The sequence below is a fragment of the Colias croceus genome, chromosome 7, assembly GCF_905220415.1.
Source record: "Colias croceus chromosome 7, ilColCroc2.1".
Lineage (NCBI taxonomy): Eukaryota > Metazoa > Arthropoda > Insecta > Lepidoptera > Pieridae > Colias > Colias croceus.
In genome coordinates this window covers 2,551,689-2,564,039 of record NC_059543.1, presented here as the reverse complement: position 1 = coordinate 2,564,039, position 12,351 = coordinate 2,551,689, and the positions used below count along the sequence as shown (strand labels likewise).

At 32.1% G+C, this 12,351-nt stretch overlaps 1 protein-coding gene across 1 annotated transcript in view; it reads right to left on the bottom strand.

Moving 5' to 3' along the window:
* LOC123693054 (A disintegrin and metalloproteinase with thrombospondin motifs 3-like) overlaps positions 1-7,701 on the bottom strand; it is a 60,095-nt gene extending 52,394 nt beyond the window's left edge. Inside the window, exons 1-4 of the mRNA XM_045637980.1 lie at positions 7,071-7,701; positions 6,896-7,002; positions 6,646-6,814; positions 4,369-4,534 (exon numbers count right to left, since the gene is read on the bottom strand). Of these exons, the coding sequence (XP_045493936.1) occupies positions 4,369-4,534; positions 6,646-6,814; positions 6,896-7,002; positions 7,071-7,668 (1,040 nt within the window). The 5' untranslated portion in view covers positions 7,669-7,701. The remainder of the gene's footprint in view (positions 1-4,368; positions 4,535-6,645; positions 6,815-6,895; positions 7,003-7,070) is intronic.
* Between the last annotated feature and the right edge of the window lie 4,650 nt (positions 7,702-12,351).

Here is a 12,351-nt window from a genome sequence, read left to right as displayed (position 1 = left end):
AAAAAATAATTTATAAGAGCTAGGACGCTTCTGTCTACAAGGCACAGATTTATTTATATGGTTAAGAAGTTCTGGACAATCAACTTTACCATTTAATATTTTATGCAAAAATGCCATATCTAAAAGTTTGCGTCTGTTATCTAGGGAGCATAATTTAAAAAACTTTAATCTTTCGGAATAAGAAGAAAGCTGTAGGTTGTGATGATAAGAAAGTAGGGACAAAAATCTTTTCTGAATCCGTTCGACTCTGTTCCTGTGCACGTCATAGAAAGGAGACCATACTTGAGAACAATATTCTACAATATTGCGACATAAACACAAATATAAAATTATTTTAGTTCTAAGTATAATTTTTAAATTGTTTTGTATTACGTATTATAAAACCTATTAATTTGGAGACTTTAGTTAAAATTGCGTCGATGTGTGGATAAAATGTTAGCTTTTTATCAATAATAACGCCTAAGTCTCGTATCGAGTCGACCTGTGCCAAAGATTTATTATCAATTACATAAGTTACTGGAATCAGATTTTTATTTCGTGTAAAAGAAATGTGATAGCATTTCTGAATATTTAAAGACATGTCATTCTCTTGGCACCAATTAAATAGTCTATTAAGGTCTTCTTGTATAAGAAATTGATCGTAAGTACTAGCAACAGGTCGCATTATTTTGAGATCGTCTGCGTAAATATAGGGAGTTGTATTTTGGAAGCAGTTAATTATGTCGTTCACAAAAACTAGAAACTTTCTCAAGGTCTAAAGATTGTCTGTGTCAAATTTCATCAAAATCAGTCCAGTAGCGTCCAGCGTGAAAACCATACATACATACAAACCTTTTCTCTTTATAATATTAGTATAGATAAGTAATTTTAATAAATATGCTTCTATTCACATAAAGATACAGAATTATTCAATTCGATAATTTGCCTTAGGTGTAATGGATACGTACTACCAATAGTTTTTCAACTTAATAAATTACTTATAGTAAAAAAAAAACAAATAGTAAATGAGTGTCTAATAAAAATAACACGTGTTCCAAAGATAATCTATACATATAATAAATCTGTAGAAGGGTCAATTCTGTACATTGAAAATATTGAAAAAATAAATACCAGGGGGTGTTACTGGATCGATACCAAACCCAAATATGTGATTAAAAAAATTTTTGTCTGTCTGTCTGTCTGTCTGTCTGTCTGTCTGTCTGTCTGTATGTGAAGGCATCACGTGAAAACTAGCGGTTCGATTTCGATGAAACTTGGTATAATTATACCTTATTATCCTGGGCGTAAAATAGGATACTTTTTATCCTGGAAAAATATGTAGAAAAAAATTAATCTTAATTTTTCAGTTTTATCCATAGACGTTGTTCCGTAGAACCGCGAACACACGTTGCGTATTATTATAGGCCTAACCGTATTTGGGAATTGGGTTCAATAGATATTTAAGTATAAGATGTTATTGTCAGAGGTCTCAAAATGGAGAAATAAACCATCCACGCGAAGACCGACATCCGCGCGGACGGAGTCGCGGGCGGAAGCTAGTAAATTAATAAAATAATAATAGTTTAAAAAAACTAAAAAACACGCTTTTTATAGAAAACCGAACTAAAAAATAGAAAATTTTATCAAATTAGTGTATTGTCATCGGTCCTCAATAAATCTACAAAGTTTGAACGAAATCTGGCCGTTTAAAGTGGGTCAAAATCGCGCCCAAAGAAGTCGGTTACAAACATACAAACATACAGGTGAAGCTAATAGATGTAAAAAATCAAACAGTAAATGAGTGTCTAATAAAAATAACACGTGTTCCAAAGATAATAAACTTTTTACTTTGCATATTCATTGTAGCTCACTGCTCAAGCTTGATCGATTATTATAAAGAATGGCGACTCCGTGGAGTTATTTATAGATGATTGTAATGAATAATGATAGTAAACACTACAGAGTATGCCCTGATGCGTACCTAATTGGAAATTGCGTAGAGTTGCAATGGCTCATAAATTATATTGATAAAAGATAGCCTTAGAGTACGCTAGTAATGTCGATTAACTATATCTGTGCTGTGATTGTAGAGCCCATTTATACATAATATACTTTATATTGTAGGTAATTTTAGTAATCATTTGATATTTTTGTAAGGTCTATAAAAATTCGTGACTATCTGTCTCTCTGTTGGTAAAATTTAAAGGTACCTACACTTTAAATTAAACGACGGATTTTATAGATACTTTTGAACGTGAAAGCTAAATTAAAAACTTTTGTCTTTTTTGGAATATTGTCGCTGGCTGCTTACGGCACAATTTTAACGTGTTAATCTGGATTTCATTAACGATGATTGGGCTAATTTACATACTTATTCAATAATTTACATAATAGAAACATCATTTTTTGTAGTATTTTCTTGACTATACGAACACATCGTGCAAAACCAAATCTATTTTGTGTGTGTGAAAAAAGTGTTTATTCAATTTAGCTTGAATAGTTAGTAAAGTTTCTTGCCAAAAGTATGTTACATACAAAACTTTCAGATGTTTATGGAAAATATTATATCCTTTCATAGAAATACTGTATAGTGTGTACATTAGTCTTGTTATTTAGATTTCTATGATCTGGCCCTAGACACTCTCGTAAAAAAATTGAAAAGTCAGATTGCATATTATAATGACTTCATCAAATGAAACTGCTTCTTTATAATTACGTCAGTTATCTTAAACTCAATAAAGATATGGTTAACGTTTAAAAATAAAACACGACAACACTTACTTACACGCTATAAACCATAAAGAATTAACGTCACAATTTAATCTGGAGATTTATGGAAGTTACAAATCGACTTATTACAAATTTATTTTTGAAACATTTTCAAGGATAGTGGGAACGGAATATGTTTTATATTTGGGCACAATGTATCGACACACGCCCCTTATTCTTAGAAGTGTTACTCATCTAATGTTTATGCTAACATGAGTTATGTACTAATCATTATTTCGTAGTGTTGTTTGAATTTTTGCTTGGTTCATAGCGGAATAGCGGCGGTATATATAAAAGTAGTTTAGAAGAATTATAAGTGACAAGCTGTCTACACTCTGCAATTGATTGGCCAATTTAAATTTTACGTCGTCAAATGTGGGTTAACGATGGGTCAAAGTAATATCATATATCTAATTTACCTTTAATAAGTGTAGAAATTATGTAAACAATATGCATTCATTGGTCGTGAGTCCGTGACATGGAAGACGTCGAATAAAAAAAAACTTCCTCATCGTATATTTTGACATTTATGATCTGTTTTTATTTACGCAGTTACAATATAATTTTATGACCTGGATTAATTTTATTTATCAATGTAGAGTGTGAAATGGCTTTCATGTTGTGTATATTAAATTAAGTTCAATTATACATGAATGAATAAATTATGCGGTCTGGACGTTAATACGCAAATGTATGGAAATAAACAGGATGTCATGTCGCCAGCTGAATCTTGAATACAGGAATGCAGTAATTATATAATTGTATACTGATTTTTGCATTCTTTTCGGAAATACACACACTGTATACACGTGCACAGTGAGTAAATAATGGTAATATATTATGTAGATAAAATTGTAAGTAAATAAGTAATATAATATTAAATACCCGTTTAAGTATCTACTAGAATAAACTAAATATATATTTAAATATATATTTTGTTAAAAATACTTAATTCGAAATTCAACAGTAGGTCTATGAAGTTGTCAGCTGCCAGAATCTTTACAAAAATATAATTTCAACAAGCTTTTTTGAACTTTTTTCGCTTATTATTTTAGAAATCTAATACAAATTTAAACTTCTTGACTTTATAATAAATTATTTTGAAACCGCTTTTATTTATTAAACTCGTATTCTAGAAGTATGTGAACTAATAAGTTATCCAGTATCCTATATAGTACTGCTACGGCTAATTAATATAATACTGCATTATTTTTAAGTAGGTATCAGATGATAGAAATTTATTACTGCAAAAAAATTTGAAGACGGTCGGCGGATTATGACTATAAAAATGATGACAAATGAACATCTATTAATAACACATTTTGCATACAGTTAAAAATGTTAAATCATGTATAATCTCAATAATATAAAGCATTATATCCAACTACTTTATACTTAGTAACTCTACATTTTGTGACGCTATCGTCACAAAATGTATCTACCTATATACAGAAACGACTGAATGTTATTAAAATTTAACATAAATAAGACTGACCGCTATATTCGCGTATCGTTTCAGTGAAGTCAGGAGCTAAAACTATACAATGAACATATAGCGATAAGTTCTTACATCAATTAGTTGCCATAAAAACATATCAAAGAATAAAAAATACAACTCACAGATGCGCCAACTCATGAGCGATGACAAACGCACTAGTCAGCCCCTCGTCTCTGTCTATCGCCGCTGAACGCATCTGGGTGCACACGCCTCCCACAGGGGCGAAGCCCGAGGGGCCTCCGAGCTGCGCGCGAGTCAACCACACCGTTGCGTCCCACCCTGTACTGTCTAGAAGAGAAGTTGTGTTTGAGATCCTAATCGTAATTGTTGGTTAAAAAGTGAAAGAATGGTTGGTTTTAAAGCTTCTGAATATGTACTGTTTAACTGGTCTGTCATGTAATGACACGAAAATGTATGTTAAAGTGTTAAAAAGGAAAATAGTGTTCCTGATAGCCAATGATGAAACTCGACCTATGCATGGAAATTTCGTAATAAAGATAAATATGTCGAATACCTTTTTTCCTTTTTTTCAGTCTGAGCAGAAAGCCAAGATAAAAATATTTATTTATTAACACCCTTGGGTTTGTCCAAAACAACAATATTCATATCTCGTGAATAATATTTGCAATTGCAAGGGTCATAGGTTTATCTATAAAGTTAAAGGGATGTTTTGTGTTGATTGTATAATTTCTTAACGATTTTATTAAGACAATAATAAAATGTTTATTTATTTTTAGGAACGTCAAGGATATTTTTTTGGAGTTAATTTAAAGGAGTTTTAATAGCACACGAAACTACAGTAACGTGTAGGTATTAGCAAACACATCAAACTAGTTTGCCTAGTATTGAAAAGTTATTATTGTTAAAGCAATTTGTGTTTTTAAGTTAAAAGTAAAACGTAGAGAACTCTTTAAAATTTTAAATATTATTTATATGGATACTTTTGACCATATGATATATGTAAATAAAAATATAAGTATATAAGTAAATAAATTTGAAAAGCACAAAACTCTAAATTTATAGCGTCCTTAAATGATATATTGTGAATACAAAAATCTTTATTGTTCCCAATATTTCGCCTTATGATAATATACATACGAAAATATATCGTATTAGTGAGTTAAGACATATAGTTAGATCCTATTATAAAACTGCAGCAGACAAAAAGTCTGGCATGTCGTACTAAACAGAAATAGGTCACTAAATCAGATATGAATTGCATCTGGCCATTGCCCCAGTAGATGGAATACGATTAGTTCAGTCAGTAAGTATTATAATTTATAATATCTGTGGTTCAGATAATCGTTAAATATATTATCGCTATAAATATAACAAACTAGATTTCTGCCTGCGGCTTCGACCGCGTTTTCAAAGGAAAACCCGCATAGTTCCCATTCCGTGGGATTTCCGGGATAAAACCTATCCTATGTGTTAATCCAAGTTACCTTCTATATGTGTGCTAAATTTCATTGTAATCGGTTCAGTAGTTTATGCGTGAAAACCTACATACATACATACAAACCTTTCCTCTTTATAATATTAGTATAGATATATTAGTCGCATATTATCCCGGAAATTACCAATAATTATATCTATATTTCAATCGATATAAAAAATAGGTCGCGTACTAGTATCAATATCAAATTACAAAAAATAATCAACATTGCAATTAAAAATTGTAACATCACGAATTCTCAGAACTTCGCTAGAATTTCGCGTTTCAAGCGAATTTTAATTCAGTCAATAATTTGCCAACGTAATATATATTCAAATATAACACTTTTTTAATTTATTTCTTTGAAGTTGTATGTTTGCCAGATTAAATATTAGATGAGTTATAAATTATATGATAATAAACAGATACAATCTTTGGCTACTGTTTATTTACTAAAATGAGAATAGAATTGTTTACAAGCGTATTAAGTATTCACTTATCAAGAGCGATATGTGATACCAACGTCTATTTACAAGATGAAGGGTTTGATTGTTCATTAATTAAAAGGTTTGTATAATATGTACATATTATTTTGTTTCTTTTCAACATCGACTTTATTCTTATCTATAGGTACTCGTTTATATTTAATTATTGTATGCTTATCCAGATGTTACGTGTAAAGTGTTAAAGGAAACATTTATCACATTTTCCTATTTTTATATTTATAGCATTAAATCAAATTTTATGTAGCGATTCTGTAGCAGTTTATTACATTTATAGCGACATTAAATTTAACGATTATTATATTATATTACGACTGTTAAATATTGGAAATTTCTCTCAAAATATAAAATATTCCCGCTCTATTGAACCAAAAATATTATTGCTTATTCAAATACGATCTTTTACGTTTGATTGATAAAATATATTTTCTGTACACGTTTCTGATGTAATAAGTTCATACCTGCCGGCAACTTTATGAGATGTCTGTAATTCCATTTATTCACAGCCTCCAGCGACTTCTTAACATTTCCATATTTTATAACAGAATCCTTTTCTTCGAATAGAAACAATTTGTTGATAACCAGAGTCATGTTCGACTCCAGGGAGCGATCGTTGAAGATGGCACTGACCTTAAAGCGTTACATAATCGTATGAGTAACTATGCACTTGAAATTAATTGCAACCCGCCGGTTCGTGTATCTCGTACTTACGATGTTCATTATTGCGAGGATATAATGTTTCACCCGTTCCCGGCCGTGGAATTTGAGCATCGTATGATCGGCAACTATGGCCAGTTCGAGCCAAAGACCTTTCGCTCCTGGAACAAAGGAAACAATGCATTTTTGCACACCATTCTCGTGACAACACAATCCACAGTGAACACACCTGACACCGGTCTCGTAACGGGAAGCATATTACGAAAATCCGCGACATCGGAATTGCCGTGTCGCGAGCGCACGTGCATCGACGGCATGGGGTCATCATCTTCGTAATCAATGTCGAGGTCGGTCACGGTGTCACCCGTGAGGTTGAACTCTGCGTTACGTTCCGCCAGCACGACATCGCGGCGCTTCAAAACGTGGCTCCCGTCCGAGCGCGTCGGCTGCAGCACAAAATCTTCACCGTCCACTTGGAGCAACCCATATAATTGTCCTTCACACTCCGTCACTGTAACTGAAGATCCTTCCTCGTACAGCACGCGGCCTTTATAAAACTTGCACTCATTGTAATACGGGGAGCGTATCGCTCGGTTCTCCTGCAGCTCCAGGTGCCAGCCGAGCAGGTGCAGGTGGTGGATGGCGTGCACGTGGCGCGGGGCCCGCGAGTGCAGCTCGAGCGGGAAGTAGACGGGGGTGTGGGGCTTCCACGCGGCGGCGGAAGGCAAGAGGGTGACGAGGAATGCCCACAGACAGCGCGCCATGGTCCGCGCGCCGCCGCGGGCTCCGTCCTTCTGCCCGACGCATGCGGAGTTGCGCTTACGCATTTACGCACATGTCGACTGTCTCGCCGCACGGAAGGTAAACGACTCCGCGGTTTAGATTGCATTGGACGGCTCATGCGTCACTTGTAAACAAAAGGCGCGCTTTTGTTTTATAACCCCGCGCCTGCGTAACGTACTTGTATTGTGTCGCTACTAATTTATTTTACGATGTTTTTACTATTTATACCCATACTTTTAGAAACAAAGCATATACTTCATATATTTTTATGGTTTGAAATATTTATAGAGCTAGTTTTGAAGCTCATAATAATAGTTACATATTTCATACTTGTTATACAGTGAATTAATTAGCAATTAAACAATAAAACGTTTTTGATCCATTTAAAATGATATTTTGTTTAATATAATATTTAAAATAAACGTTTTACGTTTCTGTTTATAATTAATATTTATTATTCGATCTCTATTTTTCTAGCGTGTTTTTGTTACATTCGTATTTCGTATAAAACTTAACATAGGTAAGTATTTTTGTGAAACTGTTTTTACAATTCAGCATAACCTGAGCAAAATAAAGACATGTTGTAATAATAACTGAGCAAAAAAGTAGACTTGCTTAACTAAGTATTTTTTGTACATATTCTTTACTAGCTTTCCACCCGCGGCATCGCCCGCGCAGTCAAAGAAACAACCACATAGTTCCCGTCCCCGTGGGATTTCCGGGATAAAACCTATCCTATGTCCTTTCTCGGGTGTCAACATATCTCTATACCAAATTTCATGCAAATTGGTTCAGTAGTTAAGGCGTGATTGAGTAACAGACAGACAGACAGAGTTACTTTCGCATTTGAAATATTAGTATGGCTGACAAAATATAGAGTTATGTAGAGTTTATTCAATACGAATCATTATTTAATGAAGTAACATTTATTATTTCTACTTGTACTTTATTATAACAAATGATCGAATATTTATTTCTGTTAAGAGTTTATATGAATTATTGCTAGATATTTGATTTATTAAAAAAACTCATAAATGAGTTAATAAAATAGTGCTGCTTGCTCTCTCGATGGAGAGCCATTTAGGTTTTAATTCATTTCAATTATATAAATTAATAAGGATAAATTAATTAATTATTTGAGTACATATTAAAATCTATTTTTTGTTGTATCAAATTTATTTTAACCTTAGTTATAACCATTAATTTCAATAATTATAACACATCATGCTATTTACAAAAAAACACGCACTACATATCGAAATTCAATTTATACGCCTAGTTCCCACTTCCCACGTCAATTTAAAAAGATGTAACAATAATGTATTTTTAATAAAAGCACCTTTAAAAACCTAATTAATATAACGTTTATTCAAGTCACTTCAATCTTTACATAAAACAGTTTCTGACAGACATAATGTTACATTACAGTATCTCTAAATATTACACAATACTCGATACAGAATAACTCCATACATATTATAGTAAATACAGGTGAGTGACCGGTATATTGTAACTTGTAAGTGATCGTCTTGAGTCGCAAATTGATAATTGAAATGTAAGCCCATGCGCATGCTGGATAACGGAACCTGCACACTTATCGATCTTATTATTTTGACATTAAAAAACTATTTATCAAAAATTGGTTAAGGTTGTTGGTATGAATCAATGTAATTCAAAATTGATTATGTTTTTCTTCAGTTTTAACTGGTAATGTTTTTATTTCTAGTCGATGAAGTATTTTAATCGCAGTAGAGTTTATTGTCCTAAAATGACGAGCTATAAGACACTTTTCTAACGTTAGACGTGTATTATTTTTTATACTAAGTTTACAAAACATGATTATTTAAGCTTTTGCTAATATAATCTATATATTTTGTAATATATTATAATATTATCTCGGTAACTTACTTAATGTAGCTTTACTGAGATTAATCTCAGAAGGATTAATAAGATAAAAACATTGATAACAACTAAGATAATATATTATTATGATAGTTAATTTTATCATATTTTGTAAAATGTGTGTTGTTGTTGTTGTTAAATAAGGGAAAAAACTAACATTCATATTCCTATCTTTCAGGTAGGAAGCCCGGTTGAGAAAAAAACCAGGAGGCTGAGAGTTTTGTTATTCTAAAGGTCAAAAGTAAAGAAGAATATTTTGGGACCACTTTTATCTAATCTTAAAAGTTACATTTATTCAGTACCATTAACAGTACCTAAAAATTTTTTTTAATATTTTCTTATTCCAGAATATATTTTACTTTACAGTTTCTACACCTAAAATTAGTCACGCATATTCCTAACGCGTGTACAAGTCCCTTTATCTCTGTGCATATGGACAGTATTGCTATGATCTCATTTATTCCGCAAAAGGAAGAGTTCTTGTTTCACCACATATTTACGATAGGCCGTATATGTTCTTTCGCTGCTTTGAACATTATGTGAGACAAGGTTTACCATTTTAGGGTTCTGTATGGAAAATTTGAAATGGCACATATTATGTTTCATTTTTAAAAGCCAAAATATTTTTATTAATTTCAATTCATAATGGAAGAGAGAATCTTGAACTACGATAGGATGAATGAAGTTTTAATTTAGGACGAATTTTTTTCGTCGTATTTTTATGTGACCCAGAACTTTGAAAAGTGCCCTTCCTACAGAAGAAAATTCAAACATGAAACAATATACTTAGCCTATAAAAATTGTATAAATAAAGACAGTAAGAATGTTTAAAAAATGGAAAAAATATCCAAATAAAAAAATACCCTGAAGTCTGAACAAATTTTACAGTAGGTAGTCGTATTGTAATTGGGACCAATATTCCATATCAAAACTTTACCACTATCCATAACAATCCTTCCTAAATCCGCACATATATCCATAACAAAAGAACCCTTAAAGCCAACACAGATTCGCACTTGCCCATCTTCTCCATAAGAATAGTTCATTAGACGCGTCATACCGCCGTAAATAGCAACGCCCTTGTATTGTGACATTTGCCGGTTTTCTAGGCAATAAAAATACGTGTAATTACAAGTTTTATCTATTCTTAGATAGCCATGTGTGTTTGTTTGTTGCGATGCGATTTAAGGCGTTGTGCTTTATTTTTATTGTATAATAGTTGATACAGTTTTCTAGTTTCCTTGGTATGTAATTGTTTATTGAATTTTTTATTTAAAGTTAATATAATATATCATGTTAATTTATGTATAGCTATAATGTTCTATTTTAGTGTTAATGTTCTAGTTTAGTGATATCACGAAAAATAAGTTCTAGAAACCTTCAAGAAAAAATAAAGTAAAATTAAAATCTCATGCGATTCAGCTTTACTTACTACGTATTTGAATCCATTTCCTTCCGTTTCTAACGCTCACATTGTAAGAAAGGGAATGAAATGGATACCTAATTGTTTTATCTTATATCCTGTCAAACACAATTAAGAGAAAATCCTATCTTTATCATTTTATAAATTAATTTGCCTTATAGCAAAATAAAAACATAAAACAATTAATATGAACGTGTTAACAAGACATTTATGATCATGTTTCTTTTTTTGGCAAATAGAATCACTGTTTACAATGACTAATTTACATTTGGTTAGAGGAAGTAACGCTTTGCTTCGAGATTAGCATGCGATATCATAGTGTCGTCAGATTGTAAGAAAAGATTTTAAATTCAGTGTTAATAACACTCCTATACTTAAAAGGTGATAAACTCGTTAATGCATGTTAATAAAGCAATAATAAAAGAGCAGTAAATAGACAATCTACTAAAACTTAAAATTACTTGCACCAAAATTTTGTATACTTAAATGCTCTTTGCCAAATCTATCAGTATCCTACTACTGTCCTATCCTATCCTATCAAATCCTATCTTATCCTACTAATATAATAAATGCGAAAGTTTGTGAGGATGTGTGTGTGTTTGTTACTCTTTCATGCAAATACTACTGAACTAATTACAATGAAATTTAGCACACATATAGAGGGTAACTTGGACTAACACATAGGATAGGTTTTATCCCGGAAACTCCACGGGAACAGAAACTACGTGGGTTTTTCTTTGAAAACTCGGGCGAAGCCGCGGGCGGTAAGCTAGTGTTTAATAAAAGCGGAATATTTCCGAAACCACAGTCACATAAACACTTCAAATAGCCACCACACATTTTCCACTTTTAAGAATATTAAAATATTAAATTTAAAATTGAAAATTCTACGTCATTCAGGATAAGTTAGTAACAGGGCCATTCAAATTTGATTTTGCTATAATCTTGTTGTTTTGGCTTGTATATAGATAAAATCATAAGACAAATATTATGTAGTATATAAATCACTGATATCTAAAGTTATAATAGAGGTTAGTTACACGATGCCTGATAAGTATAGTCTCAGTGTCTTGTCTAGCTTACTCTGATACAATTTTTCATTGAAATTTTTTACTATTTCTATAGTGGCTGGCCTTAAGAAATATGGAACTAATGCAATCTATACTAATATTATAAAGCTGAAGAGTTTGTTTGTTTGTTTGTTTGATTGTTTGTTTGTTTGAACGCACTAATCTCGGGAACTACTGGTTCGATTTGAAAAATTCTTTCGGTATTAGATAGCCCATTTATCGAGGAAGGTTATAGACTATATTTCATCACGCTACGGGCAACAGGAGTGGAGCCACGGGGGTGAAACCGCGCGGAGCAGCTAGTGAAAAATATAGAGCCACATAGTGTTTAT